Below are 26,554 nucleotides of genomic sequence, written 5' to 3'. Positions count from 1 at the left end.
CCCTCGATCCTGACTAGTCTCCCAGTCCCTGCCACTGAAAAACATCCCCACAGCATGATGCAGCCACCACCATGCTTCACCGTAAGGATGGTATTGGCCAGGTGATGAGGGGTGCCTGGTTTCCTCCAAATGTGACACTTGGAATTCAGGCCAAAAAGTTCAATCTTGGTTTCATCAGACCAGAGAATCTTGTTTTTCATGGTCAGAGTCCTTTAGGTGCCTTTTGGCAAACTTCAAGCGGGCTGTCATGTGCTCTTTTACTAAGGAGTGGCTTCCGTCTGGACATGCACACTGAACATGCACACTGAACATGCACACTGTACATGCACACTGAACATGCACACTGTACATGCACAAAGGCCATTCCAGATACTTTGTCTGTGGTGACAAAAGCAGACTTGTTTTTCTCACTGACAGGGACATGCTAGCTGAATGGCATTCTCTCTAATCCTTTCCATAGTATAGGGTTTCAACAGAAACCGACTGAGCCCTGACTACTCTTGCTGGGTTGGCCTCTTCTGCCAGTTTAAAAAAAAAAAATCCCGGACAATGCTGTCTTTTTTTTTTTGCTCTTGTTTTTGTAACTGTCTTGACTCGGGGAGCAGGGAGAAGGAGCACACTCAAATTGAAACTGCAACTCTCTAGTTTCTTGTCACTGCTCTATTTCATAGAAACTAATGACAAGAGATTCTCCTTGGGACAAAAGGGTGTGTAACAACTAGGGGGGAAAAACTGCTTTCCTCTGTTTGACACATTTCTGTAACCCTGCTACCAACATGCCTGCTTGTAGTAATATCCCATGTCTGCCTTCATTAACCAGACACGTGATCCGATCAGCTGTCACCATGAAATACTCACGCCTCTGTGTGGTGACAACATGCTAGAATACCACGGGGTCACATATCGGCCGAATGTCTGGGGGACCTCCCACACGTAGCAGGGCTAGCCTGGCTAGTCTTTGCAGGACAGGAGCTTCCCATCCAGGGCCTGTCTGTCTCTACTGTAAACAGCCCAGTGGTCCTCTCTGCTGGCTGGCTGGCTGTCAGCCTGTGTTAACTGATTCATGTACTTGGTATGTTGTGGTGTGTGTGCGCCTCCAGTAGTAATGTACTTCATAACTTTAATAGTGTATGGCACTTTTGGCATAATACGCCAGAACGACTCCACCAATCACCAGCTGACTACCATAATGAATGAGGTATATTAAAAGAGACAGTTTCATGGAGGTCTTATTGAGTTATGCTGGGAGGGGTGGTGCTCTGGTTGGTGTAAAGATATTGTTTAATGACGCTTTCCAGAAGCCAATATCTGGGCAGAAATTCACCGGCATTGGCCCTGGTGCTTAACCACCCTGTCTGGCTCAACAGGCTCCTTCAGGTAAATATTAATCAAGACCGGCCTTCCCATACATTCCCCTGGTGTTTGGCCTGTCAACAATTATAATGAAGGCCACAACTACTTGCGCTCTGACTTTTTCATTTCACTCCCGTCGCCCAGGAGTGAGGTAAGAAGAAGAACGTGTTATCTCTTCCTTACGTGTTTTCCTCTGTGGTGCCGCCGCACGCTCAGGGAATTGTGGAAAGTCAAATTTCCTTTTTGGACACTTGAAGATGTTGTGTGTTTGTCTGGGTTGTTTTTTTTTTTTTAATGAGTTTGACACATATCATCACTGAAGTTATTTGGTGCGTTAAGTCCATATGGAATTGACTCGCTGGCTGTCTATCTTTGGAGTGATCCATCTGGCATGCGTGGGTGTGTCTATGTGTGTGTTAGCCTACTGTTTTAGTATTGTCAGTGAATATATGACCAGATTGTGTACTAAGTCTGCTTGGTGGGTTCTGTGCACACTTGCGTGCTTGTGTGTCTTATTGTATCTATCAACTGTGCCAATGGTCTTTGGATGGTATGGTTGTGTGTAGTGTGCACGCAACGACACACATATGTCCACATGTATGTGCCACGAGGACCATGTTGGGTGACCAGATTGTTTGTGTCCCTACAGGAGGAATGCCAGCTCCTGAGCAGAGCCCAGTGACGGAGGAGGGGCTTCTGCTGAACATCAGAGAGGGAACCCAACACACCAACAGGAACATGGAGGCTGACACCACCGCCAACAACATCCTGGCCTCCGTCAAAGAGCAGGTACAGCAAATCCAATAGCACCTATCTTACTGTATCATTGCACAGAGCAGGTACAGGAACTTCCAAAACATCTATCTATCTATCTACAATCACTTGAGGACAGACTATGTGAACATAAATGATACCGAGGCTCTGTTTTTATACTATGAGTACCGATTGATAACGAGCAGCAACAGTTGCTGAGGTTTTTTCTCACTGGTTATTTGGAAAAATCCCGATTTCGCAGGTTAGCATCTTACGAAGGGGAGGTGACATTTGGTCCGTACACTTGCCCGTAACTTGCCAAGAGAGAGGGCGGAGCTCTTCGTTCCGGTTCCGATCCTCATTCTAGTATCTCTTCTCTTAACATGTACAGACCAAGACCTTAATCGAGCGTCTGACCGATTATGCAAGACTTTAGTTCTGGGTTACCCGAGATTACTCAACTTCCATAACATCTCTCAAACGGTATCCCTGCCCATAGTGCCCAAAAAACACCTGCATCATTCCCTGCCACAGAGCAGGTACACAAACCTCTGTCACACCTCTCACACTGTAACACAGCCCGATAGAAGGTACACAAACCTCTGTCACACCTACCATATTGCACCACTGCTAAAGAGTAGGTACAGTCAGGCTGTACTTTATCCCTGCACTCTTAGACACACCCACCCTGTATCAACAGTGGTACTATCGTTTACCTAGTGCGAGCTGGCCCAGATCACTGTAGAAAGTGCCTTGTCAAGAGGCTGTCGTTTTTACCATGACATTTATCACGGGACTCTTCGCAACCCTTACCGTTTGTGAACACAGCTAACAAGCACAGAATGCTTTGTCCTTTGACCATTAGCCGTCAGTCCTAGCTGGTAGGAACCGGGGACTAAGTTATGTCCGGGGGTGCTGCGTGTCCACAATCAAGAGAGCCATCTAGTGCAAACAGAGAGATTAGCCATCTGTGTCAGGACACGCTCTGACTCACAGTCCTCCCTCTGCTGCTCTCTCGCTCTCCCCCTTCCTCCCTGGCAGCGCGTCACACTCCCATTGTTTACCCAAGTCAACAGGAAGGAGAGTTCCATTGGAGAGCACCTGTCAATGTCACTTCCTTCCCCCGGAGTGCTCATCTGCTCGGCCGCTCCTCCTTAGGCTTAGTCAGGACAAGAAGGCAGTAAGTGAGGCAGGGAGAGAGAAAGAGGGAGAGAGAGAGAGAAAGAGAGAGAGAGGAGAGGAAGAGAATGACGGAGAGGAAGAGAGAGAAAGAGAGAGAGAGGAAGATAGAGTAGCCATAGAGAGTTCTGTACTTTAAAACGCTGGATGGAGACATGCCTCGGAGGCAATTCTTGTTTGGGATTTGGGAGAGTGTAAATTAATCCGTCCTCAGTGTTTAAAAGGAGTTGGAGAGAGAGACAGAGGGAGGGAAAGGAGGAGGAAACCGGGTGCCTTGTGGAGGTCACCGTTGATGCTGGGGTTGTAGTTATTTTCCTGGTTCTGCACGAGTCTTTCCTGTGATTGTGAGGCGGCAGACCTTCGAGGGATCCTGCCTGGTTTAAACATGCTAACCTGTGCCTGTGGACAGGCTTATGACGAGTGCTTGCATGGTGAGTCAGTATGCTAAACCCCCCCTATATTTCTGTTAAAACTTCTCCATGTGCGTCTTCACCCTGCTCTGCCCAATGCCCAAACAAGGACAGGCTGGCCAGGATTTCTTTGATTGCGTTCTCTGTTCATTGTGGAGTTGTGCCTCCTCCGCTCCTGACTGCTAATGAGCCAGAGAGTGTTTGATGTTAATGTCAGGGTTTTCAGACGGGAACTGCTAGTTATTCCCGGCCCGCGTCCCAAATGGCACCCTATTCGCTATGTAGTGCACTACTTTTGACCAGAGCCAATCACGCACTACATTGGAAACAGGGTGCTATTTGGGACGCTGTCTGGCTTTGCTGCTCCCTCTTTAGTCTTTACTGTTCTCTGACCCACTATCTGTGTGACACCTCCATAATGGCTTATTACAGCCACCATTTCAGCTTATTACAGCCACCATTTCAACTTATTACAGCCACCATTTCAGCTTATTACAGCCATAATTTTTTTGCTCTTTCACACCCATCTCACTCAGAGACTTTGGGAGTTTTATTTCTTCTCTCGTTAAGACCTCGAAAGGTTTTTGAAATTAACTTAACTCTCTGGCCGTTACAGAATATCAAATCAAATCAAATCAAATTTATTTATATAGCCCTTCGTACATCAGCTGATATCTCAAAGTGCTGTACAGAAACCCAGCCTAAAACCCCAAACAGCAAGCAATGCAGGTGTAGAAGCACGGTGGCTAGGAAAAACTCCCTAGAAAGGCCAAAACCTAGGAAGAAACCTAGAGAGGAACCAGGCTATGTGGGGTGGCCAGTCCTCTTCTGGCTGTGCCGGGTGGAGATTATAACAAAACATGGTCAAGATGTTCAAATGTTCATAAATGACCAGCATGGTCGAATAATAATAAGGCAGAACAGTTGAAACTGGAGCAGCAGCACAGTCAGGTGGACTGGGGACAGCAAGGAGTCATCATATCAGGTATTCCTGGGGCATGGTCCTAGGGCTCAGGTCCTCCGAGAGAGAGAAAGAAAGAGAGAATTAGAGAGAGCATATGTGGGATGGCCAGTCCTCTTCTGGCTGTGCCGGGTGGAGATTATAACAGAACATGGCCAAGATGTTCAAATGTTCATAAATGACCAGCATGGTCGAATAATATTAAGGCAGAACAGTTGAAATTGGAGCAGCAGCACAGCCAGGTGGACTGGGGACAGCAAGGAGTCATCATGTCAGGTAGTCCTGGGGCATGGTCCTAGGGCTCAGGTCCTCCGAGAGAGAGAAAGAGAGAAGGAGAGAATTAGAGAACGCACACCTAGATTCACACAGGACACCGAATAGGACAGGAGAAGTAGTCCAGATATAACAAACTGACCCTAGCCCCCCGACACATAAACTACTACTGCAGCATAAATACTGGAGGCTGAGACAGGAGGGGTCAGGAGACACTGTGGCCCACTCCGAGGACACCCCCGGACAGGGCCAAACAGGAAGGATATAACCCCACCCACTTTGCCAAAGCACAGCCCCCACACCACTAGAGAATACCCATACTTGCGTTCCAAATATTAGGCTGTTTGAGTATGCGAAAATAGCATGCAACATAAAAAAAAAAAAATAAAGTATACTTTAAATGCCCAGATGTCATACTCTTTTCTGCTTTGTCAACAGCTGATTAATAATGTATGGGGATGCGCTTCCGAAATCAACGAATAACGGGGAAACAAAGCAATCGCAAATGACGCGTTCTCAGCTGCGAAAATGGAGTATATGTGAATTTTCAAAAATCGAGTCTATTTTAAATCGAGTATGGTTTAAGAATGGTTTAAATGCCAGGATGTAATACTCATTTCGGCTCTTCATCTAGTAGAATTCGATGCACACTTTTCCACAATGCATTGGAAGAGTTGGGCTGCGAGTGGTAGGCCCTAGCGCTCTTCAAGTAGCCAAACAATAGTGAAGCTTCTGTGGTGGTGTTCAAATGCAAGCTAAGTATTTTTTGTTCTCCTTAATCACGAGAATTGCATCGTAGGCTACATCTTTGAAAACAGAAGTATTTTTTTAAAGCGGGTTTCTGTTTTCTCATTGAAAAGTGTTTTTTTTTTTGTTCTCGTGGCCCTCGTCATCGCTTTTAAACAAAATCTTTCAATTTCTGAATGTGTCGGCACCGGAGATTCGGAATGTGGATACGATATGTTTATCAGGCGTTTTGATTTGAACATGTGGATTGTTTTAGTTTTATAGGCTACCTATTTAATTATTTCGTTTACGTATGTAACAGCACTTTGGTTTCATTAATAAATATGTTAAAATGGAACCAAATGATCTGTTTCTGTCTTCAATCCTGTTTCAATAGGATAGAAGGGCAAAATCAAATCAAATCCAATTGTATTTGTCACAAGTGTGTAAATTTGTTGGTACTCCTTTTCCTGTAGTCCACAATCATCTTCGTTGTCTTTATCATGTTAAGGGAGAGGTTGTTATCCTGGCACTACACTGCCAGGTCTCTGACCTCCTCCCTATAGGCTGTCTCATTGTTGTCGGGGATCAGGCCTATCACTGTTGTGTTGTCAGCAAACTTAATGATGGTGTTGGAGGTGTGCTTGATCATGCAGTCATGAGTTAACAGGCAGTACAGGAGGGGACTGAGCACGCACCCATGAGGGGCCCCATGCTACGGACCAGCGTAGCAGATGTGTTGTTACCTACCCTTACCACCTGGGGACGGCCTTTCAGGAAGTCCAGGATCCAGTTGCAGAGGGAGGTGTTTAGTCCCAGGGTCCTTTTGTCCAGGTGGAAAGAGCAGTGTGGAGTGCAATAGCGATTGCACCATCTGTGGATCTGTTGGGGCGGTATGCAAATTGGAGTGTGTCTAGGGTTTCTGGGATAATGGTTTTGATGTGAGCCATGACCAGCCTTTCAAAGCACTTCATGGCTACAGACGTGAGTGCTACGGGTCGGTAGTCATTTAGGCAGGTTACCTTAGTGTTCTTGGGCACAGGCACTATGGTGGCCTTCTTGAAACATGTTGGCTAAAGTATACAGTATAAATCAAATGTGATAGTTTGCCTATAACCAGCCTGAGTAGGCCTATAACTCCATTCCTATTCTATTCAGAGTTTAGAGAAATGAATCAGTTACACAGGTGGGCCCAGGTGACAATAAATAAAATCAAAAGCTTACCTTAAGAGTTCCAGGGTTGTGTTGGATAGTCATTGCCAGCTAGCTAACATTTGAGCCTGGTGTTTGAGTAGACTAAACTAGCTAGCTGCATTTGCTAGCAAAGTGAAAGTGAAAAAAAGCTCTCTACCTCATTCTCTCTCTCTCTTTCAGTCATCTACTCATCACATTTTATGCACTTCAGTGCTAACTTGCTGTAGCTTATGCTTTCAGTACTAGATTAATTCGCTGATCCTTTGGGTGGACAACATGTCAGTTCATGCAGCAAGAGCTCTGATAGGTTGGAGGACAACCTCCGGAAGTTGTGTACGTTTATAGAAGGGGTTGAGAACCATGAACCTCCTAGGTTTTGTATGGAAGTCAATGTACACAGAGGAGGACAGAAGCTAGCTGTCCTCTGGCTACATCATGGTGCTACCCTACAGAGTGCTGTTGAGGCTACTGTAGACCTTCATTGCAAAACAGTGTGTTTTAATCAATTGTTTGGTAACATGTGAATATATTTAGTATAGTTTCATTTAAAAAGGATAACTTTTTTAACGTTTGACCATTTTTATGAAATTCACTTAGGATGATGGTCCTCCTCTTAGTACGCTAGTATGGTTATTCAGACATGGCCTCTCTCTCTAATATTTATTATCTTATTATAATTTAATTTAGCTGAGCGGGTGTTTTTGTATATAATCTAAGACCTACTTTCTTATCAATTACTTCTGAAGTGGAATGAAGCTGGAGACTGAAGGGAAGCCGCAGAATGGCACTCGGCCAGTCAACTTCTCATATTCTGTGAATTCAGCAAAACCCCCATGTTTTTTAATGCTTTTTCTGCCACATTAGCAAGGTTATCCCTGTGAACTGAGTGCTGGAGCGCTGTATTGTGGGCTTAAGACAATAACACAGTGAATAATCACAGTGAAACGTGAGCCTTTTTTTTCCCTCATTGCGAAAGCTTAGGCTACCCTTAAGTTAGTAAAGGCAACATGGAAAATGTGGTAGAATATGCGAGAACAGAAGAAAAGTGTACTCCTACTCTCAATCTGATGTGTGGGGGAAAGCTGGCTGATTCAGAGTTATCCTCTACTATGGACGTTGTCCTGCACAGCCGAAGGGTCCAATATGCCCCCGCAATAATGAAAGGCAGGAAAAGAGGAGGAAGTTGCTATATGTGTTCATCCAGACTCCTCCTCTCCGGAGCGGCCTAGTTTACGACTTAATCACCTCAGCCTGGCCTGCCCTGGGTGACACTGGGTGTAACTAAGTCAACAACCCAAGAGGAATTCTTTAAGCTGTAATGTAGCCTAGCCTAGCCTAGCCGTTCACAACGGGGACTATTTGGAGCTGCTGTCTGAAGGCGTAAGCGTGCTTCAGTTCGGCTGGTGCCTAGCCAGACTTAACAAATGTGCTCGCATACTCCCTTAAAAGACCTTCACTTTAAGAATGTGTAAAAAGCGGCAATATTCATTTTGAAATGGATGTTTGACGAGAATGTGTCCACATACTTTTGGTCATGAAGTATATATATATATATATATATATATATATATATATATGTATGTATGCATGAATGTATGCATGTATGTATGTATGTGTGTTTGTATATAAAGAGACGGATCTAGATTCAAATATCTCTGTCTAAAAAACATACCCCCCTCTGAGTGGTAAAGTGTAAAGACAACAGCTCTCCCACACCACATGTCCCTGCAATAATTCTCTTAATACCAGTAGACAGTGATTTAGATGAGAAGCTCCTGTAAGGGTTGTGGTGCCATTCACAGCAGACAAGGAGGCAGTTGAGCTGAGCATGCATTATAATGTTCCCTCCCTCCCTCTCAATTCAAGGGGCTTTATTGGCATGAGAAACATATGTTAACATTGCCAAAGCAAGTGAAGTAGATAATATACAAAAGTGAAATAAACAACAAAAATGAACTGTAAACATCACACTCACAGAAGTTCTCTCTCTCTCTCTCTTCTCTCTCTCTCTCTCTTTTCCCTCTCTCTCTTTTCCCTGACCCCTAAACCCAACCCTTAACCTAACTCTAACTTTAACCCCAAAACCCTAACCCTGAACCTAACCCCAAAGCCTAAAAAAGCCTTTTCCTTGTGGGGACCGGTGTAATGGCCCCACAATTGTCCTTGTTTTACTATTGTTGTGAGGACTTCCGGTCCCCACAAGGATAGTAAATCCAAACCACACACACACACACACACACACAGAATTTCCTCTGCAGCTGGTATGTGGTGTAGTAAAGCACTGCTCGGGGGGGGGGGGGGGGGGGGGGTGTCCTTGCTTTGAGTGCTCAAAATGTGACGACCTCTTTAAGCAACGAAAAGCAAACCCGAAAAATGGCCCTCTTGAGATCACAATGCAATGCTTCCTCCATCCTCCATTCTGGCAGACTAATCCAAGTGACCTCTGTGTGGACCTGTGTTTCTTGGAGCTGGAGAAGTCAAAGAAATACACCCATTTGGCCGTTGACTAAAAGGCAGGGTTTGACTTTTTTGTGGAATCTCTACATCTGCTGCTGGGAAAAAAGCAGGAGTTAGGTTCAAATTGCCATGATGGCAGAAGCCGTTCCACCACTGCGGAGGAACTAAGGCCTCTAAATACAATTGACTAGGAAGCTAGCTACCTCTGGCCTTAACTCCTCGTTCTTCTTTTCTCACCTACCGCTGTGACAGGCCAGGAGAAATCTGAAAGCATTCCCGCCTCGATTATAGCCATGAAAGAAATGGAAGCCCTTCTTGGAGCAATTATCCTATGGGACCGGAGAGTGAGAGAGGAGGAGATAGACAGATAGAGAGAACAGAGCAGTGGCTGCAGCCTGCGGGCTGTTTCACTGGGCTGCTCAGCAGGAGCCTGATGTCACTGCAGTGGCTGACTGACTGGCAGAACGGAGGGCAGATAATCTGCTGCCAACGTGACATGATGGAGGGGGGCAGTGTGTACTGGGCTGACCCTGGCACACTCAGGTCTGTCTGTCTGTTTCAACCCAGCCCAGGGACAACCCTCTCCTTTCCTCCGTCTCTCCATCACAGTCCTCCTCATCAGTGTCATCAGTAGTAGCCATGAAGGCATCAACAGCAGCGTGACAAAAAACAGGTACCAGTGCGACTGCGACTAGAGCTGTTGTGGGGACTGTATTACCCCCACACCGGCGGTCGCGAGTCATGAAGGCAGTCATATTCCACGTGACCGTTTAGTCACGGTAATTGGGCTTCTCCAAGCTCTGATGCTGCTGATGGTCATTAGAAGCTTACCAAACTTGCTAACTGCCTTTTACTCAGCATTGCGTTGTCCCTATTATCACACTGACGTCAATGCAAATGTGATCAAAAATCGAATCAAACACTCCATGACAGCCCATGTGCTCATGTTACGCAACATTTCTATAGGCTATGCAATTGTGGGAGAAAACAGAGTGATGGCCTCTATTAAAAAGAGGAGGATCCCATCAGCTTTCTATAGGCTAGGCTTACTATATTTATTTCTCAACTTTCCTAATATAAAGCACATTGCCTATCTTTACAACAGGAGTATAGCCTACCTGGCTGGCATGAAAATTAACCACGGGAAAAGTGTCCTCCATTCACTATTTAAGTGCATTAAGACCATAGATAACGTGTATTTTTTTCCCTGCCCTTATTTGCTTGACAATCACCGGCTGACGAAATTTCGTGACCGCCACAGCCCTAACTGGGACCATTAAGAAGCTTCTAGCACCATGGGGTGATGGTGTAATACAGTAAGGATATACTCGGCCATCCTACATATACTCGGCCGTCCTCACTCGGAATCCCTAAGGAAGACCAGAAAGCGCAGTAAGCGGTGCCAGGGTGGATTACCCATGAGCTCTAGCAGCTCTCTCAGAGATGCCCATCTCTCGACAGTACAGAGCCCAGACTCTCCCACCAACGAGTACTGATGTAGGCTGAACTAACACTGCAGGTCGGCTTACTTACATCCCTTTATTCACTGCAATAGCAATATAATGGCAGGATCGAACGTTTCTACATTGCTCTCCTCATAGAGAGACCGTGCCTGGAGCCACATTTTGGAAAATACTTAGCTATCGAGCTACCAGAGGAAATGTATGTTTGTGAGGCCCAGATGAATGGCAGTCCGAAAGGAAGAAATTATTGCCCTTCTTTGGCAGTGTTTGGATCTTTGTTGTGTCCTAAAATACACACAGATTGGCTTTTGTGTTGCTTTCATTCAGCTGCAGAAGGCATCATCATCAACAGCAACAGCAGCAGATCATAAGAGCAGCAGCTTTTGTGGTACAGCCAGCCAGGCAGAACAACACAACGGCACAGCAGCCCTCTACGATCAGGCTGTTTTATGTGAGCTTGGAGGATATTGTATGCATCCCAAATGGCACCCTATTCCCTATGTAGTGCACTACTTTTGACCAGAGCCCTACGGGTGCTCAAACGTAGTGCACTCCTTAAGGAATAGGGTGCCATTTGGGATGCAGACACCGTCTTCTGATGTGTAGCTTACAAAACCACCTCATCTGCAGTAGTCTACAGAGAATCATGTGGGTTTTGGAGAGAGACCAACGATCCAAATTTGTGGTCCAATCTCTGTCTGTTCATTTCTCTGTGATAAAACGGCCATTGATAAGATGCAAAATAAGATTAGAGGAATCCTCTTTTGTTCTCGCCCTCTCGCCTCCGCGTCCCAAATGGTACCCTATACCCTACAAAGTGTAGATACTACTTTTGACCAGAGCCCATAGGGCGCTGGTCAAACATAGTGCACCAGTAGGGAATAGGGTACCATTTGGGACGCAGCCTCTGTTTCTTCTCTCTCAGACAGCCTCCGTGCCAGGCGCTGGCTGTCACTTCAGCAGACACACAGATGACAGCCTCTTTAATGGCATTTTAATGATCTAGCCCAAGATGCAACTCCACGTTCATGTTTCCGATGCAGAGAGGAAAACGTCCTTCCTCTTCGTCCATCCTCTTATCTGTGTCACAGATAGGGCTGTTGCGGTGACCGTATTACCGCCACACCGGCGGTCACGAATCATGAAGGCATGATTCGTGTGTGTGTGTGTTCCCAAACAAAAACAAGTTGCACTCTGGTCCTCTGTAGACCTCCACAGTCTTCCAAATTGACAATGACCCCAAGCATCCTTCTAAGGACAACAAAGTCAAGGTATTGCCCGGACGTCAATCCTATTGAAAATTTGTGGGCAGAACTGAAAAAGTGTGTGCGAGTCAGGAGGAATTCACCCAACTTATTGTGGGAAGCTTGTGGAAGGCTACTCGAAACGTTTGACCCAAGTGAAACAATATAAAGCCAATGCTACCAAATACTAATTGAGTGTATGTAAACTTCTGACCCACTGGGAATGTGATGAAAGAAATAAAAGCTGAAATAAATCATTCTCTCTCCTATTATTCTGACATTTCACATTCTTAAAATAAAGTGGTGATCCAAACTCTACTAGGATTAAATGTCAGGAATTGTGAAAAACTGAGTTTAAATGTTTTTGGCTAAGGTGTATGTAAACTTCTGACTTCAACTGTATATACAGGGAGTACCAGTACCAGATCAATGTGCAGAGGTACCAGGTACTTGAGGTAGATATGTACATGAAGGCATCATAATAGATGAGAGTAAAATAAAGAACGGAGTAGCAGCAGCATATGACGATTGTAAAAGTGTGTGTGAGTGTGCACGTGTGTTTGTGTTTGTCACACCCTGACCATAGAGATTGTTTTATGTCTCTATTTTGGTTTGGTCAGGGTGTGATTTGGGTGGGCAGTCTATGTTCTAGGATTTTCTATTTCTATGTGTTTGGCCGGGTGTGGTTCTCAATCAGAGGCAGCTGTCTATCGTTGTCTCTGATTGAGAACCATACTTAGGTAGCCTTTTCCCCCACCTGTTTTGTGGGAAGTTACCTTTGTCTTTGTTCAGGGCACGTAGCCCAAAGCTTCACGGTTTGGTTTTTGTTCTTCGTTTTGTCGTCGGCATTTTTTTGAATAAAGATAAAATGTACGCTTACCATGCTGCACCTTGGTCCAGTCCTTCAGCCAGCCGTGACAGTGTTGTGTCGGTGCGTGTGTGTGTGTGAGGATTTTGTGTGGGAGTGACAGTGTAGTGTGTGGGAGTGAGTGTGTCTATGGTGTGTGTGTATATATATAGTCCAGTAAGTGTGCCATCAGTGGAAGATAGAGTCAGTACAGATAGCTTGGGTACCATTGATTGACTATTTAGCAGTCTTATGGCTTAGGGGTAGAAGCTCTCTCGGAGTCTGTTGTTCCGAGGTCCGGTGCGCCGGTACCATTTGCCTGGACGGTAAGCAGAGGGAACAGTCTATGGCTTGGGTGGCTGATATCGTGGTCCAGGGAGCTGTCTGCTAGTAATCTAAGTGAACGTCTTCATGTGAGAAGCTAGAGCTCTGAGGATCATATGTACAGTGTATAGAAGACCTTGAATGCCATGCTTCACATAGACTGTCATCAGAGAGGTCGGTTGACACAATGTCAACAGAGATTTGTTTTCTATATGTGAAAATACTGAAACGGAATCTGAGGAATTTGCCTGGCTACCCATCCACATCACTCCAGCCATACGCCACGCCCACAAAAGTTTATTCTCCACTCTCTCGCCTCCCTCCCCGATGATTTCTAGAATGCGAACACATTCTGACTGTTCTGATTGGTCCCAGAAACCGATGGGTTGGGCCAGATAATGACATGATACTTGATACTCTGATTTGTTAGAGACGATCCAATCCCTAACTCATTTGTTTTCGTACAACGCCCTTCGTTTTGGAGTCGCAGAAACGACTTCTAGGGTGTCAGTTTCAGACTGAATGTATGTAGCGATCGATAGAGCAGCGGAATTAAATTCAGGGCGAGTCATCAGGCAAGTGATGAATAGCATTCCATGAAATGTTATGAAATTCTTCATATTACTTGAGGTTTTTAGATGAAGTTACTAAGACCTTTTAAGTAGTGTTGTAGGAGGCCTTGAAATCAGTTCTCTTGTTCAGTGCTTAGATTTTCTTGTTCACTTTGCTAGCATAGTGTTATGCATATTGCTTACAAATGTCTGTCACTACTGCAGCCTGTACATTCTTCCTCTCAAAATCAGAGTTTTGTCCCAAGGTGACTTTGTGTAGCAGTGATTTCCAGTGAGTAATAATGCTGTCTGTCTGTTTCTCTCTCCCTCTCTCTCTCGCGCTCTCTCTCCCTCTCCCTCACCCACTCTCTCTCTCGTTCTCTCTCTCTCTCCCTCTCTCTCTCTCGCGCGCTCTCCCTCTCCTCTCTCTCTCTCACTCACTCTCTCTCACGCTCTCTCCCTCTCCTCTCTCTCCCTCCCGCTCCTCTCTCTCCCTCTTCCTCACTCTCTCTCGTTCTCTCTCGCTCTCCCTCTCTCTTTCTCCCTCTCTCCTCTCTCTCTCTCTCCCTCTCACCTCTCTCTCGTTCTCACTTTCTCTCTCACTTTTTCTCTTTTTCTCTTTCTTTCTTTCTTTCTTTCTTTCTTTCTTTCTGTCTCTCTTTCTCTCTCTATATATATATATCCTCCCCACATTCAGCTATGTCGTGGGCCTCATTAGAATACGCTAGCAGCCGCACACTGCTGCTGCTAGAGAGCAGAACTGTCAAGCCCCATTGCCACTTAATGAACAAATATGTTTCCAGAGGATTTCTCTCAACCCCCGGTCAAGAAAAAAGCCATCTGCCTTCGTTACGTAAAATGTCCCTAAGCATCCATAATGGAACTGCAGCCCTTTCGGGTGACAAGTGTCCGTGCCCTCTTCCTGCAGCGCCTGGATCAGGCACCCTATTCCCTGTAAAGTTCACTACTTTTGAGCCCTATGGGACACTGAGTGCTGCTGGGCCACTGCAACATCAAATAGAGACAGTGAGGAAGTGAGAAATAGATGTCAGATAAGATCTCTAGTCTTAATTAATAGGGAGATTTGGACATTTTCTGGTGCCGGGGCTGTAGCACAGATTGCTGTGATATAACTCACTGTTCCTGTCTGTCTGCTGTATGTGAGTTGAACGTTTTATTAGTCATATGTACAGGATATCAACGCAATGTTTACTTGCAAGTTCATTTTCGACATTGCAATAATAGGAAATAATAAACTATGAAAATACGAACATATATTAAATGGCTCAGGAGAATAGAATAAACATTTTAGCATAAGTATAATTAAAAACCTTTTAGGGTCACACAGAGTGCTTCTAGGTAGTCTTAAACACGTCTACTTTGAAGCAAAAGTATACATCTCGCACACATGGTTATGGGCTTAAAGAAAGAAGATACCTATACCATGTCAGATATAGAGTTGACATGTTTTCCATTTTGAATTTGCATCCCAATATTGCACTTTAAATACATCACAGAAGATTGAAATATAACAAAACCGTTTTTCTTATAACTAGGGAAATTGTGTCACTTCTCTTGCGTTCCGTGCAAGCAGTCAGGGCATATGCAGCAGTTTGGGCCGCCTGGCTCGTTGCGAACTGTGTGAAGTCTATTTATTCCTAACAAAGACCGTAATTAATTTGCCAGAATTGTACATAATTATGACATAACATTGAAGGTTGTACAATGTAACAGCAATATTTAGACTTAGGGATTCCACCCGTTAGATAAAATACGGAACGGTTCCGTATTTCACTGAAAGAATAAACGTTTTGTTTTCGAAATGATAGTTTCCGGAATCGACCATATTATTAATGACCAAAGGCTCGTATTTCTGTGTTTTGTTATGTTATAATTAAGTCTATGATTTGATATTTGATAGAGCAGTCTGACTGAGCAATGGTAGGCAGCAGCAGGCTCGTAAGCAGTCATTCAAACAGCACTTTCGTGCGTTTTGCCAGAAGCTCTTCGCAATGCTTCAAGCATTGAGCTGTTTATGACTTCAAGCCTATCAATTCCCGAGATAAGGCTGGTGTAACCGATGTGAAATGGCTAGCTAGTTAGCGGGGTGCGCGCTAATAGCGTTTCAAACGTCACACGCTCTGAGACTTGGAGGAGTTGTTCCCCTTGCTCTGCAAGGGCCGCGGCTTTTGTGGAGCGATGGGTAACGATGCTTCGAGGGTGGCTGTTGTCGATGTGTTCCTGCTTCGAGCCCAGGTAGGGGCGAGGAGAGGGACGGAAGCTATACTGTTACACTGGCAATACTAAAGTGCCTATAAGAACATCCAATAGTCAAAGGTATAGGAATGGTATAGAGAGAAAGAGAGAAATAGTCCTATAATTCCTATAATAACTACAACCTAAAACTTCTTACATTGGAATATTGAAGACTCCTCCACCAACATGTTCTCATGTTCTGAGCAAGGAACTTAAACGTTAGCTTTCTGACATGGCACATATTGCACTTTTACTTTCTTCTCCAACGCTTTGTTTTTGCATTATTTAAACCAAATTGAACACATTTCATTATTTATTTGAGGCTAAATTGATTTTATTGATATATTATATTAAGTTAGGATAAGTGTTGTTGTAATTGTCATTATAACAAATAAAAAAATACAAAAATGTCAGATTAATCGGTATCGGCTTTTATGGTCCTCCAATAATCGGTATCGGTATCGGCGTTGAAAAGTCATAATCGGTCGACCTCTAATTCAGACCCCTTGACTTTTTCCAAATGTTCTTACGTTAAAGCCTTATTCTAAAACAATTAAATACATTTTCTAGCTCATCAATCTACACACAATACCCCAGAATGAAACAGCAAAAATGTTTCCCCCCCCACAAATGTATTAAAAATAAAAAACTGAAATACCTTATTTACATAAGTATTCAGACACTTTGCTATGAAACTCGAAATTGAGCGCAGGTGCATCCTGTTTCCATTGATCATCCTTGAGATGTTTCTACTTCTTGATTGGAGTCCAGCTATGGTAAATTCAATTGATTGGACATGATTTGGAAAGCACACACCTGTCTATATAAAGGTCCTACAGTTGACAGTGCATGTCAGAGAGAAAAACTAAGCCTTGAGGTCGAAGGAATTGTCCGTAGAGCTCCCAGACAGGATTGTGTCGAGGCACAGATCTCGGGAAGGGTACCAAAACATTTCCGCAGCATTGAAGGTCCCCAAGGGGCGGTCCCCAAGGGGCGGCAGGTAGCCTAGTGGTTAGAGCGTTGGGGCGGATCGAATCCCCGAGCTGACAAGGTAAACATCTGTCGTTCTGACCCTGAACGAGGCAGTTAACCCACTGTTCCCAGGCAGGCTGTCATTGTAAATAAGAATGTAAGAATGGAAGACGTTCGGAACCACCAAGACTGCCTGGCCAAACTAAGCAATCGGAGGAGAAGGGCCTTGGTCAGGGAGGTGACTAAGAACCCGATGGTCACTCTGACAGAGCTCCAGAGTTCCTCTGTGGAGATGGGAAAACCTTCCAGAAGGACAACCACCTCTGCAGCACTCTGGCAATCAGGCCTTTATGGTAGGGTGGCCAGACAAAAGCCACTCCTCAGTAAAAGGCACATGACAGCCACTTGGAGTTTGCCTAAAGACTCTCAGACCATGACAAACAAGATTCTCTGGTCTGATGAAAACAAGATTGAAATCTTTGGCCTGAATGCTATGCGTCACGTCTGGGGGAAACCTGGCACCATCCCTACGGTGAAGCATGATGGTGGCTGCATCATGTTGTGCGGTTGTTTTTCAGCGGCAGGGACTGGGAGACTAGTCAGGATCGAGGGAAAGATGAATGGTGCAAAGTACAGAGAGATCCTTGATGAAAATCTGCTCCAGAGCGCTCAGGACCTCAGACTGGGGCTATGGTTCACCTTCCAACAAGATAACGACCCTAAGCACACAGCGAAGATAACGCAGGAGTGGCTTCGGGACGAGTCTCTGAATGTCCTTCAGTGGCCCAGCCAGAGCCCGATCGAACATCTCTGGAGAGACCTGAAAATTGCTGTGCAGCGACACTCCCCATCCAACCTGACAGAGCTTGTGCTTCCACAAAGTACTGAGTAAAGGGTCTGAATACTTATGTAAATGTTTTTTTTTATTTTTTTAAGTAACATTTTTTAAAGTTTCCTACAGCAAAAAACTGTTTTGGCTTTGTCATTAGGTGGTATTGTGTGTAGATTGATGGGGGGGAAAAGAATTGCAATCCATTTTAGAGTAAGGCTGTAACGTAACAAAAAGTGGAAAAAGCCACGGGCTCTGAATACTTTCCGAATGCTCTGTACCTCACCATTCCTGTCTATCTGCTATACATGTGTGTGGGAGAGGAAGTGCCGAGTCGACAGCAGGAAATGGACATCTATTTCACTCACCTCCGCATCATGGCTTCTCAATCGTTCACTTCGCTGTATTCGCTGACAGTCAGTACTGTACCACACTGCTTTCTCCTCCACTAAAGTCGGGTAGGAGACATGTTGAAGAAAGGGACTGCCTTTGTTCCCACACTGAAAGGTCTAGCATTAGTCTATTATTAATTCACTAGTAGTCTACTACTAGTCACTTCCAGGTGAAACTAATGCCAATGGACTTCCTTTGTAATTCCAACACCTTGATTGTTGTAGAAGAGGCCTATTAACAACCCCCTGCTGTGCTGTTGCAGATTGGTATTGTTTTCTTCTGTCAGCATGTCGATGATTCATATTGCTACTGTTGTTTGTCTCTGAGCAGGGATCATCCGTTTGAGAAGGGGGCTTTGGAAAATGTTCACAAACCCCATGATGACGATGATTCTAATGATATTCATCTATCATGGCAAGTTGGTAGAAAAGTGTGAAGTACATTAGGATTAGAACCAATTCTACTATGTCGGTTTTTCCGGTGGTCCCAGACCTCACAAAAAAACTCCCAAGAAAAGCATTCGCTGTTTTCCGTCACAATAGCCATCGTGCTCCAAAAAACATTAGAAATGCATAAAAGTGCCGCATGAAAATATATTGAAATCGTTCGCTGCTCAGGGATGGTAAAATTGCAGATGTCATATGTTGTCATTTTATTGTCTCTATCTCCTATGGTTGAGCAGAGCGTGAGGACGTGTCTAGGAGAGGGACATGCCACCTCTGTCTCTACCTGTCATTGGGCCTCCTCAATTCATTCCAATTCCAACTTTATTGTTCCGGTTGGGTAATTCATTGTGCAGCCAGGAATATGGAAGATACAACATGTCCAGTTGAAGTCAGAAGTTTACATACACCTTAGCCAAATACATTTAAACTCTGTTTTTCACAATTCCTGACATTTAATCTTAGTAAAAATTCCCTGTCTTAGGTCAGTTAGGATCACCACTTTATTTTAAGAATGTGAAATGTCAGAATAATAGTAGAGAGAATGATTTATTTAATCTTTTATTTCTTTCATCACATTCCCAGTGTCCCACTGGGCCTTCCACAAGCTTTCCACAATAAGTTTGGTGAATTTTGGCCCATTTCCTCCTGACAGAGTCAGGTTTGTAGGCCTCCTTCCTCGCACACGCCTTTTCAGTTCTGCAGCAAATTTTCTATATGATTGAAGTCAGGGCTTTGTGATGGCAACTCCAATACCTTGACTTTGTTGTCCTTAGGCCATTTTGCCACAACTTTGGAAGTATGCTTGGGGTCATTGTCCATTTGGAAGACCCATTTGCGACCAAGCTTTAACTTCCTGACTGATGTCTTCAGATGTTGCTTCAATATATCCACATAACTTTCCATCCTCATGACGCCATCTATTTTGTGAAGTGCACCAGTCCCTTCTGCAGCAAAGCACCTCCACAACATGATGCTGCCACCCCTGTGCTTCACGGTTGGGATGGTGTTCTTCGGCTTGCAAGTCTCCCCCTTTTTCCTCCAAACAGTTATATTTTTGTCTCATCAGACCAGAAGACATTTCTCCAAAAAAGTACAATATTTGTCCCCATGTGCAGTTTCAAACCGTAGTCTGGCTTTTTTATGGCAGTTTTGGAGCAGTGGCTTCTTCCTTGCTTAGCGGCCTTTCAGGTTATGTCGATATAGGACTCGTTTTACTGTGTATTTTAATACTTTTGAACCTGTTTCCTCCAGCATCTTCACTAGGTCCTCTGCTGTTGTTCTGGGATTGATTTGCCCATTTCGTACCAAAGTATGTTCATCTCTAGGACACAGAATGCATCTCCTTCCTGAGCGGTATGATTGCTGCATGGTCCCATGATGTTTATACTTGCGTACTATTGTTTGTATAGATGAACGTGGTACCTTCAGGCGGGGATAGTCTAGTCTAGCTAAATTGGTCCAGCATGGCTCTTGTAATGCCAAGGTAGTGGGTTCAATTCCCAGGACTACCCATAAGTACAATGTATGCACACTTGACTATAAGTCCCTTTGGATAAAAGCATCTGGTTAAATGACACCTACTATTATATTTGCATGCTCTGGCTGAGATATTTTTTATCTCGGCTTAAGGGCGTGATTACTATGTCGGAGCTGATGTTTGAGAGCCGACAAAGAGCGTTCCAAAAAAACCCATGCTTCTTCTGGCCCAAGGCGGCTAAGCCAAGGTCACCCAAACTAGCCCCCTGAACATGATGGCTCAATCATGCCCAATCAGGACATGAGGAGAGGCGAGCCTGTTGGAGTGGAAGTGATCAACAGCTTCTAATCAGAGCCCGATACCTCTATACACTGTATGCTACTAAAAATACACTGACACAGTGGATCCTGTATAACGTTGGCGTGACCTCTCTGTGCCTGGCCTATAGGGCCAAAGACTAGTCTGCTTCTCTTCCTCTCTGTTATGAAGTTACAATGCCAGTGTTGCAGTCTTTCTAATTGTTTATGCGGTGTTGAACGTGTTTCCTAAACTACCGAACTCTTCAATTCCTACTTGTTCTATTTCGTAGACTTTCATTATCAGCGGAGAAAACGTCATTTACAGGGTTTTAGGAAAAATGTTGTCTTATCACGAGTGCATCCCAAATGGCCGGTGTTAAATGTAGTGCACTTCAAAGTTATAAAGGGACCCCTCAATAGGATTTGCTGGATAAATAAAGGTTAAAAAAATTCAAAAATAGGGGGCTATTTTAGGACGCAGCCCATCATGTCAAGTGTAGACCTGTAGGTGGAGTGAGAGGCTGTGCTGAGGCTGCACAACAGGACAGAGTAGAGTAGAGGCCAACGCTTGAAGCTTTGAGCTGAGTCTACCAGAGTCACTGTCCATTTATGCCTCTGCATGGGGTCATGCAACCCGGGGCGTGGTGGTATGTCATCGGTTTGTACTAGGCCCTATGAAGTAGGACAGGCCGAGACAGAGGGGGACAGGATCTGATTCAGCGCTGGGTGACAGGGCAGTCAGGCCCGAGGACTGACACTCATTGTCATGCCGAACAATGACCAGAGCTTAAGCAGAGCAAAGCGTATGTTGGTACAGGACGACCAGCCTTCATTGTCTCCAACTCTCCTTCCACTAAGCCTGGCACGGGCCGAGGGGGCCTCTCTTGCCGCACCCCCTCGCCGGCGACATGGGCTAGATAAACACGGGCCTTGTTTAATGGTCGTTACCGCGGCCTTCGTCCTGACGCGTCGCATCATTAAGCTGAATAGATGTGTCCCATTTTGTGTTTCACCCACTCTGCAAACTCAATTAATTATACATGGGGACCAGAGCAGAGACGGTCTATTTGAGGCTGTAATGGACGCGCCACTTAGGCTGTGTTGTCTTTGTTCTTGTTTCATTAGGTTGCCGCCTGTAGCGACAAGCACAGATGTAGGATCTTAATTTGAACCAGTTTGCTACACCGGAAAATAATCCTGCATCACCAGGAAATGTGAATTAATGGACATTTTTGTAGGGGTTGGTACGTTTGTTTCGTAAGAGAAAATCCATTCTTAAATTTCAAAGTGGAAATTACAAACCTTAGAGGCCTTTTTAAACCTCAGGTACACTATACATTTAAATGTAAAGTTCTCCTGCAAAAAAGGGTGATCAAATTACGATCCTACATCTGTAACAGCCTGGTGTGAGAAGATAATAATGAATGTATTGGATCCACATTTGTCGCGGGCTTCATATGGCCCGTGATGACCTATGCTCTGGAAATTCCTGTTGAAATGTATGAGAGAGAGGTAAAAGTCATAAAATATGTTTTCTGTTTTGCGTCATAGGCTAATAAAGGACAAGGAGAGAGACATTGAGGACGACGTCTTAATAATATTGATGGCCACCTGAGAGAGGAAAAAACCGAGCAGATGCAAGAGGGGAGGATTGTTTGCTGCAGGGTGGAGACGGAGAGGCTAGCTAGCTCTGCTTCGTACAGGAAGCTCTGAATCTCCTCCATGCAGGCGGGCTTGGGGTACAGAGTGTGGGTAGGACAGGCTTGGGGTACAGAGCGTGGGTAGGACAGGCTTGGGGTACAGAGTGTGGGTAGGACAGGCTTGGGGTACAGAGTGTGGGTAGGACAGGCTTGGGGTACAGAGTGTGGATAGGACAGGCTTGGGGTACAGAGCTTGGGTAGGGCAGGCTTGGGGTACAGAGTGTGGGTAGGTCAGGCTTGGGGTACAGAGTGTGGGTAGGCCAGGCTTGGGGTACAGAGCGTGGGTAGGACAGGCTTGGGGTACAGGGTGTGGGTAGGACAGGCTTGGGGTACAGAGTGTGGGTAGGACAGGCTTGGGGTACAGAGTGTGGGTAATGTGGGTAGGACAGGCTTGGGGTACAGAGTGTAGGTAGGACAGGCTTGGGGTACAGAGTGTGGGTAGGACAGGCTTGGGGTACAGAGTGTGGGTAGGACAGGCTTGGGGTACAGAGTGTGGGTAGGACAGGCTTGGGGTACAGAGTGTGGGTAATGTGGGTAGGACAGGCTTGGGGTACAGAGTGTGGGTAGGAAGGGCTTGGGGTACAGAGTGTGGGTAGGACAGGCTTGGGGTACAGAGTGTGGGTAGGACAGGCTTGGGGTACAGAGTGTGGGTAGGACAGGCTTGGGGTACAGAGTGTGGATAGGACAGGCTTGGGGTACAGAGCTTGGGTAGGAAGGGCTTGGGGTACAGAGTGTGGGTAGGTCAGGCTTGGGGTACAGAGTGTGGGTAGGCCAGGCTTGGGGTACAGAGTGTGGGTAGGTCAGGCTTGGGGTACAGAGTGTGGGTAGGACAGGCTTGGGGTACAGAGTGTGGGTAGGACAGGCTTGGGGTACAGAGTGTGGGTAAGACAGGCTTGGGGTACAGAGTGTGGGTAGGAAGGGCTTGGGGTACAGAGTGTGGGTAGGACAGGCTTGGGGTACAGAGTGTGGGTAAGACAGGCTTGGGGTACAGAGTGTGGGTAGGACATGCTTGGGGTACAGAGTGTGGATGGGACAGGCTTGGGGTACAGAGTGTGGATAGGACAGGCTTGGGGTACAGAGCTTGGGTAGGGCAGGCTTGGGGTACAGAGTGTGGGTAGGTCAGGCTTGGGGTACAGAGTGTGGGTAGGCCAGGCTTGGGGTACAGAGCGTGGGTAGGACAGGCTTGGGGTACAGGGTGTGGGTAGGACAGGCTTGGGGTACAGAGTGTGGGTAGGTCAGGCTTGGGGTACAGAGTGTGGGTAATGTGGGTAGGACAGGCTTGGGGTACAGAGTGTAGGTAGGACAGGCTTGGGGTACAGAGTGTGGGTTGGACAGGCTTGGGGTACAGAGTGTGGGTAGGACAGGCTTGGGGTACAGAGTGTGGGTAGGACAGGCTTGGGGTACAGAGTGTGGGTAATGTGGGTAGGACAGGCTTGGGGTACAGAGTGTGGGTAGGAAGGGCTTGGGGTACAGAGTGTGGGTAGGACAGGCTTGGGGTACAGAGTGTGGGTAGGACAGGCTTGGGGTACAGAGTGTGGGTAGGACAGGCTTGGGGTACAGAGTGTGGATAGGACAGGCTTGGGGTACAGAGCTTGGGTAGGAAGGGCTTGGGGTACAGAGTGTGGGTAGGTCAGGCTTGGGGTACAGAGTGTGGGTAGGCCAGGCTTGGGGTACAGAGTGTGGGTAGGTCAGGCTTGGGGTACAGAGTGTGGGTAGGACAGGCTTGGGGTACAGAGTGTGGGTAGGACAGGCTTGGGGTACAGAGTGTGGGTAAGACAGGCTTGGGGTACAGAGTGTGGGTAGGAAGGGCTTGGGGTACAGAGTGTGGGTAGGAAGGGCTTGGGGTACAGAGTGTGGGTAAGACAGGCTTGGGGTACAGAGTGTGGGTAGGACAGGCTTGGGGTACAGAGTGTGGGTAGGACAGGCTTGGGGTACAGAGTGTGGGTAGGACAGGCTTGGAACTGGGATCAAGCATTTAGAGTCATATGGCAGCAGCAGATGCCCCTCTCTGCCCTGTTTCATCAGAAACACAATCTGGATTCTATAGAAACCTGCTGCATTGGAGTTATTCAGTAGAAGATGCAACACTGTTTGCCCTTGGCTGTGCATTATCTAGTAGCTCTGAGACCAGGTTTCAAGGCTGCACAGTCAAGGCTGCACAGTCAAATGGGAGAAGGCAAATAAATGGTGAACCAACCATGTTCATGACATAAGACACCCATTTCTTTGATGTTTACTCACAAACATATGTACATCTTCCAGAATGTGTGATTTAAAGTGTTTTTTTGGTCATACATGGTCCATGATAGGATCGTGTTGTATCATGTGACAAGTGTTTTCTGCAGTGAGCCAATGAGAAAGGGCAGAGGCTGTGGAACTAAAGCCTATCTGTGTTATTTTCTTCTTGGAAGGGTCGGTCACCCTTTCCATCCCAAATGGCACCCTATTCCCTATATAGGCTCTGGTCAAAAGTAGTGCAGTACAGATGTAGGATCCTCATTTGATCGGTCTTTTGTTGTTGAGAATTTTCCTGCGCAGCAGGATATGCAAACTTGTCGTGTCTTCGAGGTTTAAAAGGGCTTCTAAAGTTTGTCATTTCCACTTTAAATTGTCAGACTTGATTTGCCCTAACTAAAATGTATCAAAGCCCCCCCAAAAAATGTCTGTTAATTATAATCCACATTATTTTCATTTTTCCTGCTGTAGGAAACTGGCTCCAATTAAGATCCTACATCTGCACATAGGGAATAGGGTGCCAGTTGGGACGCACGCCGTTATCTGTGTTTCTATCGGGCTCTCAAATGTACTTTGTGATACACCACAACACTCTCTGCGCCACAATATTAACTCTTGGATTCTGGCGGTCTGTTTTTCTCTGTGATGCCAAAGGATGACCACAACTCTCTTAGCCTACACCGTGAACTGCAAAGTCTATTTGTTCCGAGGTTTTATGGGCGTTTGAAAGGATAGGGCACTCTTTATCTGTTTTTAGACCCAGTTACTCTGCTGTAGCCTAAACAGATACTCCCGCGCTAGTGATTTGACAGCGTAGCCAGTTAAACTGCACACCCACTTCGAAGGGATGCATAGGAAAGTGTAATGGGCAGAGACGTGCACGTATCAGTGATCTTCATGCGCTATCAGAGAGGTTTAATAGTAGGTGTAATGTGGTGTGAGTGCTGCAGTGCTGCTGAGAGTGCATGGGGATAGGTACAAGCTGTTGGGTTTGCACACACACACAGCACACTAGCGCTGTTAGATTGCGGTGTTGAGCTTCATTCGGACGGATGAGCAGTTACAAGATCACCCGGGGACATATTTTGCTAGACGTCACTAAAATGATACCATCGTCTCGAAGACCGTGAACTTTTATTTCTATTTTATTAAATAACCCGAGAACCTGGAATAGCAAGACTCAGACTAAACCGATAAGGAGATTTCGTCTTAACGTGTTCTCTATGCCATTATCTTTGTTGACTACGTCTATACAATAGTTTTGTTTCACAAATGTGCACACAGATTCTTGGTTCTTGAAACAGAAAATAAGTTTCCCTTGTTTATTCTATACGTCTCTAAAGCGGCTGCCGCAAAGGATTTATTGATAATTTCCTTCTAAGTATATCAGTGTCAGTCTTCCTGTCAGGACAGAGGGCTGTAATATACTCTACAGAGGGGTCTGTTTCAGTCCCCGTTCCGGAGTAGGATCCTCTGTTCTGTGTGTGCTAGCGGCGGGAGCAGAGCCACCGTGTAGATGTTCCTACTTCCTGAGGAAACTGCAGCGTGGCCTGTGTCTCTGTCTCTCTCTGTGTGGAGCGGCAGGGCTTAGCAGAGCTCCCCTCTCCCCTCTCTGCAGCAGCCAGGCTGCACATGGCCACTACTGAGCCAGGGGAGGGCACAAGGCAATGCAAGGCAGGCGGAGGAGGAGGGGAAGGAGGGAGGGAGGGAGGGAGGGCGGGCGGGCGGGAGGGAGGGGGAGCACTAGCTAACGCTCTCTTCTGAGCCAAATGAGTCTCCAGTCAAGAGAGACATTCTCGTGGCACCTCCAGAAGTTAAAGAGGGGTGGTGGAGATGAGGCGTGAAGCGTGGGCAGCCTGAAGCCACCGGGACAGTGGCTTACTTCCTCTGAAGGAGTAGAGGGCTGTGACTGGCTACAGTTATATGGAAGGGGCTACAGCTGGGCTGGGGAGAGAGAGAGAGAGCTAGTCTAGCTAGATTATCGCCTATTAAGGTGAGTGGGAATGGGTCTGTGTACATGAGAGAGAGAGAGAAACAGACTGAGTCCCGGGATGTCTGTGTGTGACAGAGCGGGGGTGGCATGGGTGCAAGGAAAGGGCTGTGTGTGATGTATGGTTGTAGTAGTAGTGTGTGTGTGTGTGTGTGTGTGTGTGTGTGTGTGTGTGTGTGTGTGTGTGTGTGTGTGTGTGTGTGTGTGTGTGTTATGTATACA

General features: G+C 46.0%; 1 protein-coding gene across 13 annotated transcripts in view; it reads left to right on the top strand.

Annotated features, from left to right (window-relative positions):
* The window catches only part of pkp4 (plakophilin 4), a 123,054-nt gene that overhangs the window by 19,390 nt on the left and 77,110 nt on the right, over positions 1-26,554 (top strand). For 10 of the 13 annotated variants that reach the window (XM_036958883.2, XM_021579147.3, XM_090215669.1 and 7 more), the window contains one exon: positions 2,003-2,142. In XM_036958883.2, coding sequence (XP_036814778.1) covers positions 2,003-2,142 — 140 coding nt within the window. Of the gene's footprint in view, positions 1-2,002; positions 2,143-3,115; positions 3,717-26,554 lie in introns of those variants that run through there. The other 3 variants (XM_090215670.1, XM_090215676.1, XM_036958886.2) reach the window with 2 other exon arrangements.

Source organism: Oncorhynchus mykiss, chromosome 22, assembly GCF_057628025.1.
Source record: "Oncorhynchus mykiss isolate SJ-2025 chromosome 22, ASM5762802v1, whole genome shotgun sequence".
NCBI classification, from domain to species: domain Eukaryota; kingdom Metazoa; phylum Chordata; class Actinopteri; order Salmoniformes; family Salmonidae; genus Oncorhynchus; species Oncorhynchus mykiss.
Note: the sequence above shows the minus strand (reverse complement) of the source record. Positions and strands in the feature narration are given on the sequence as shown.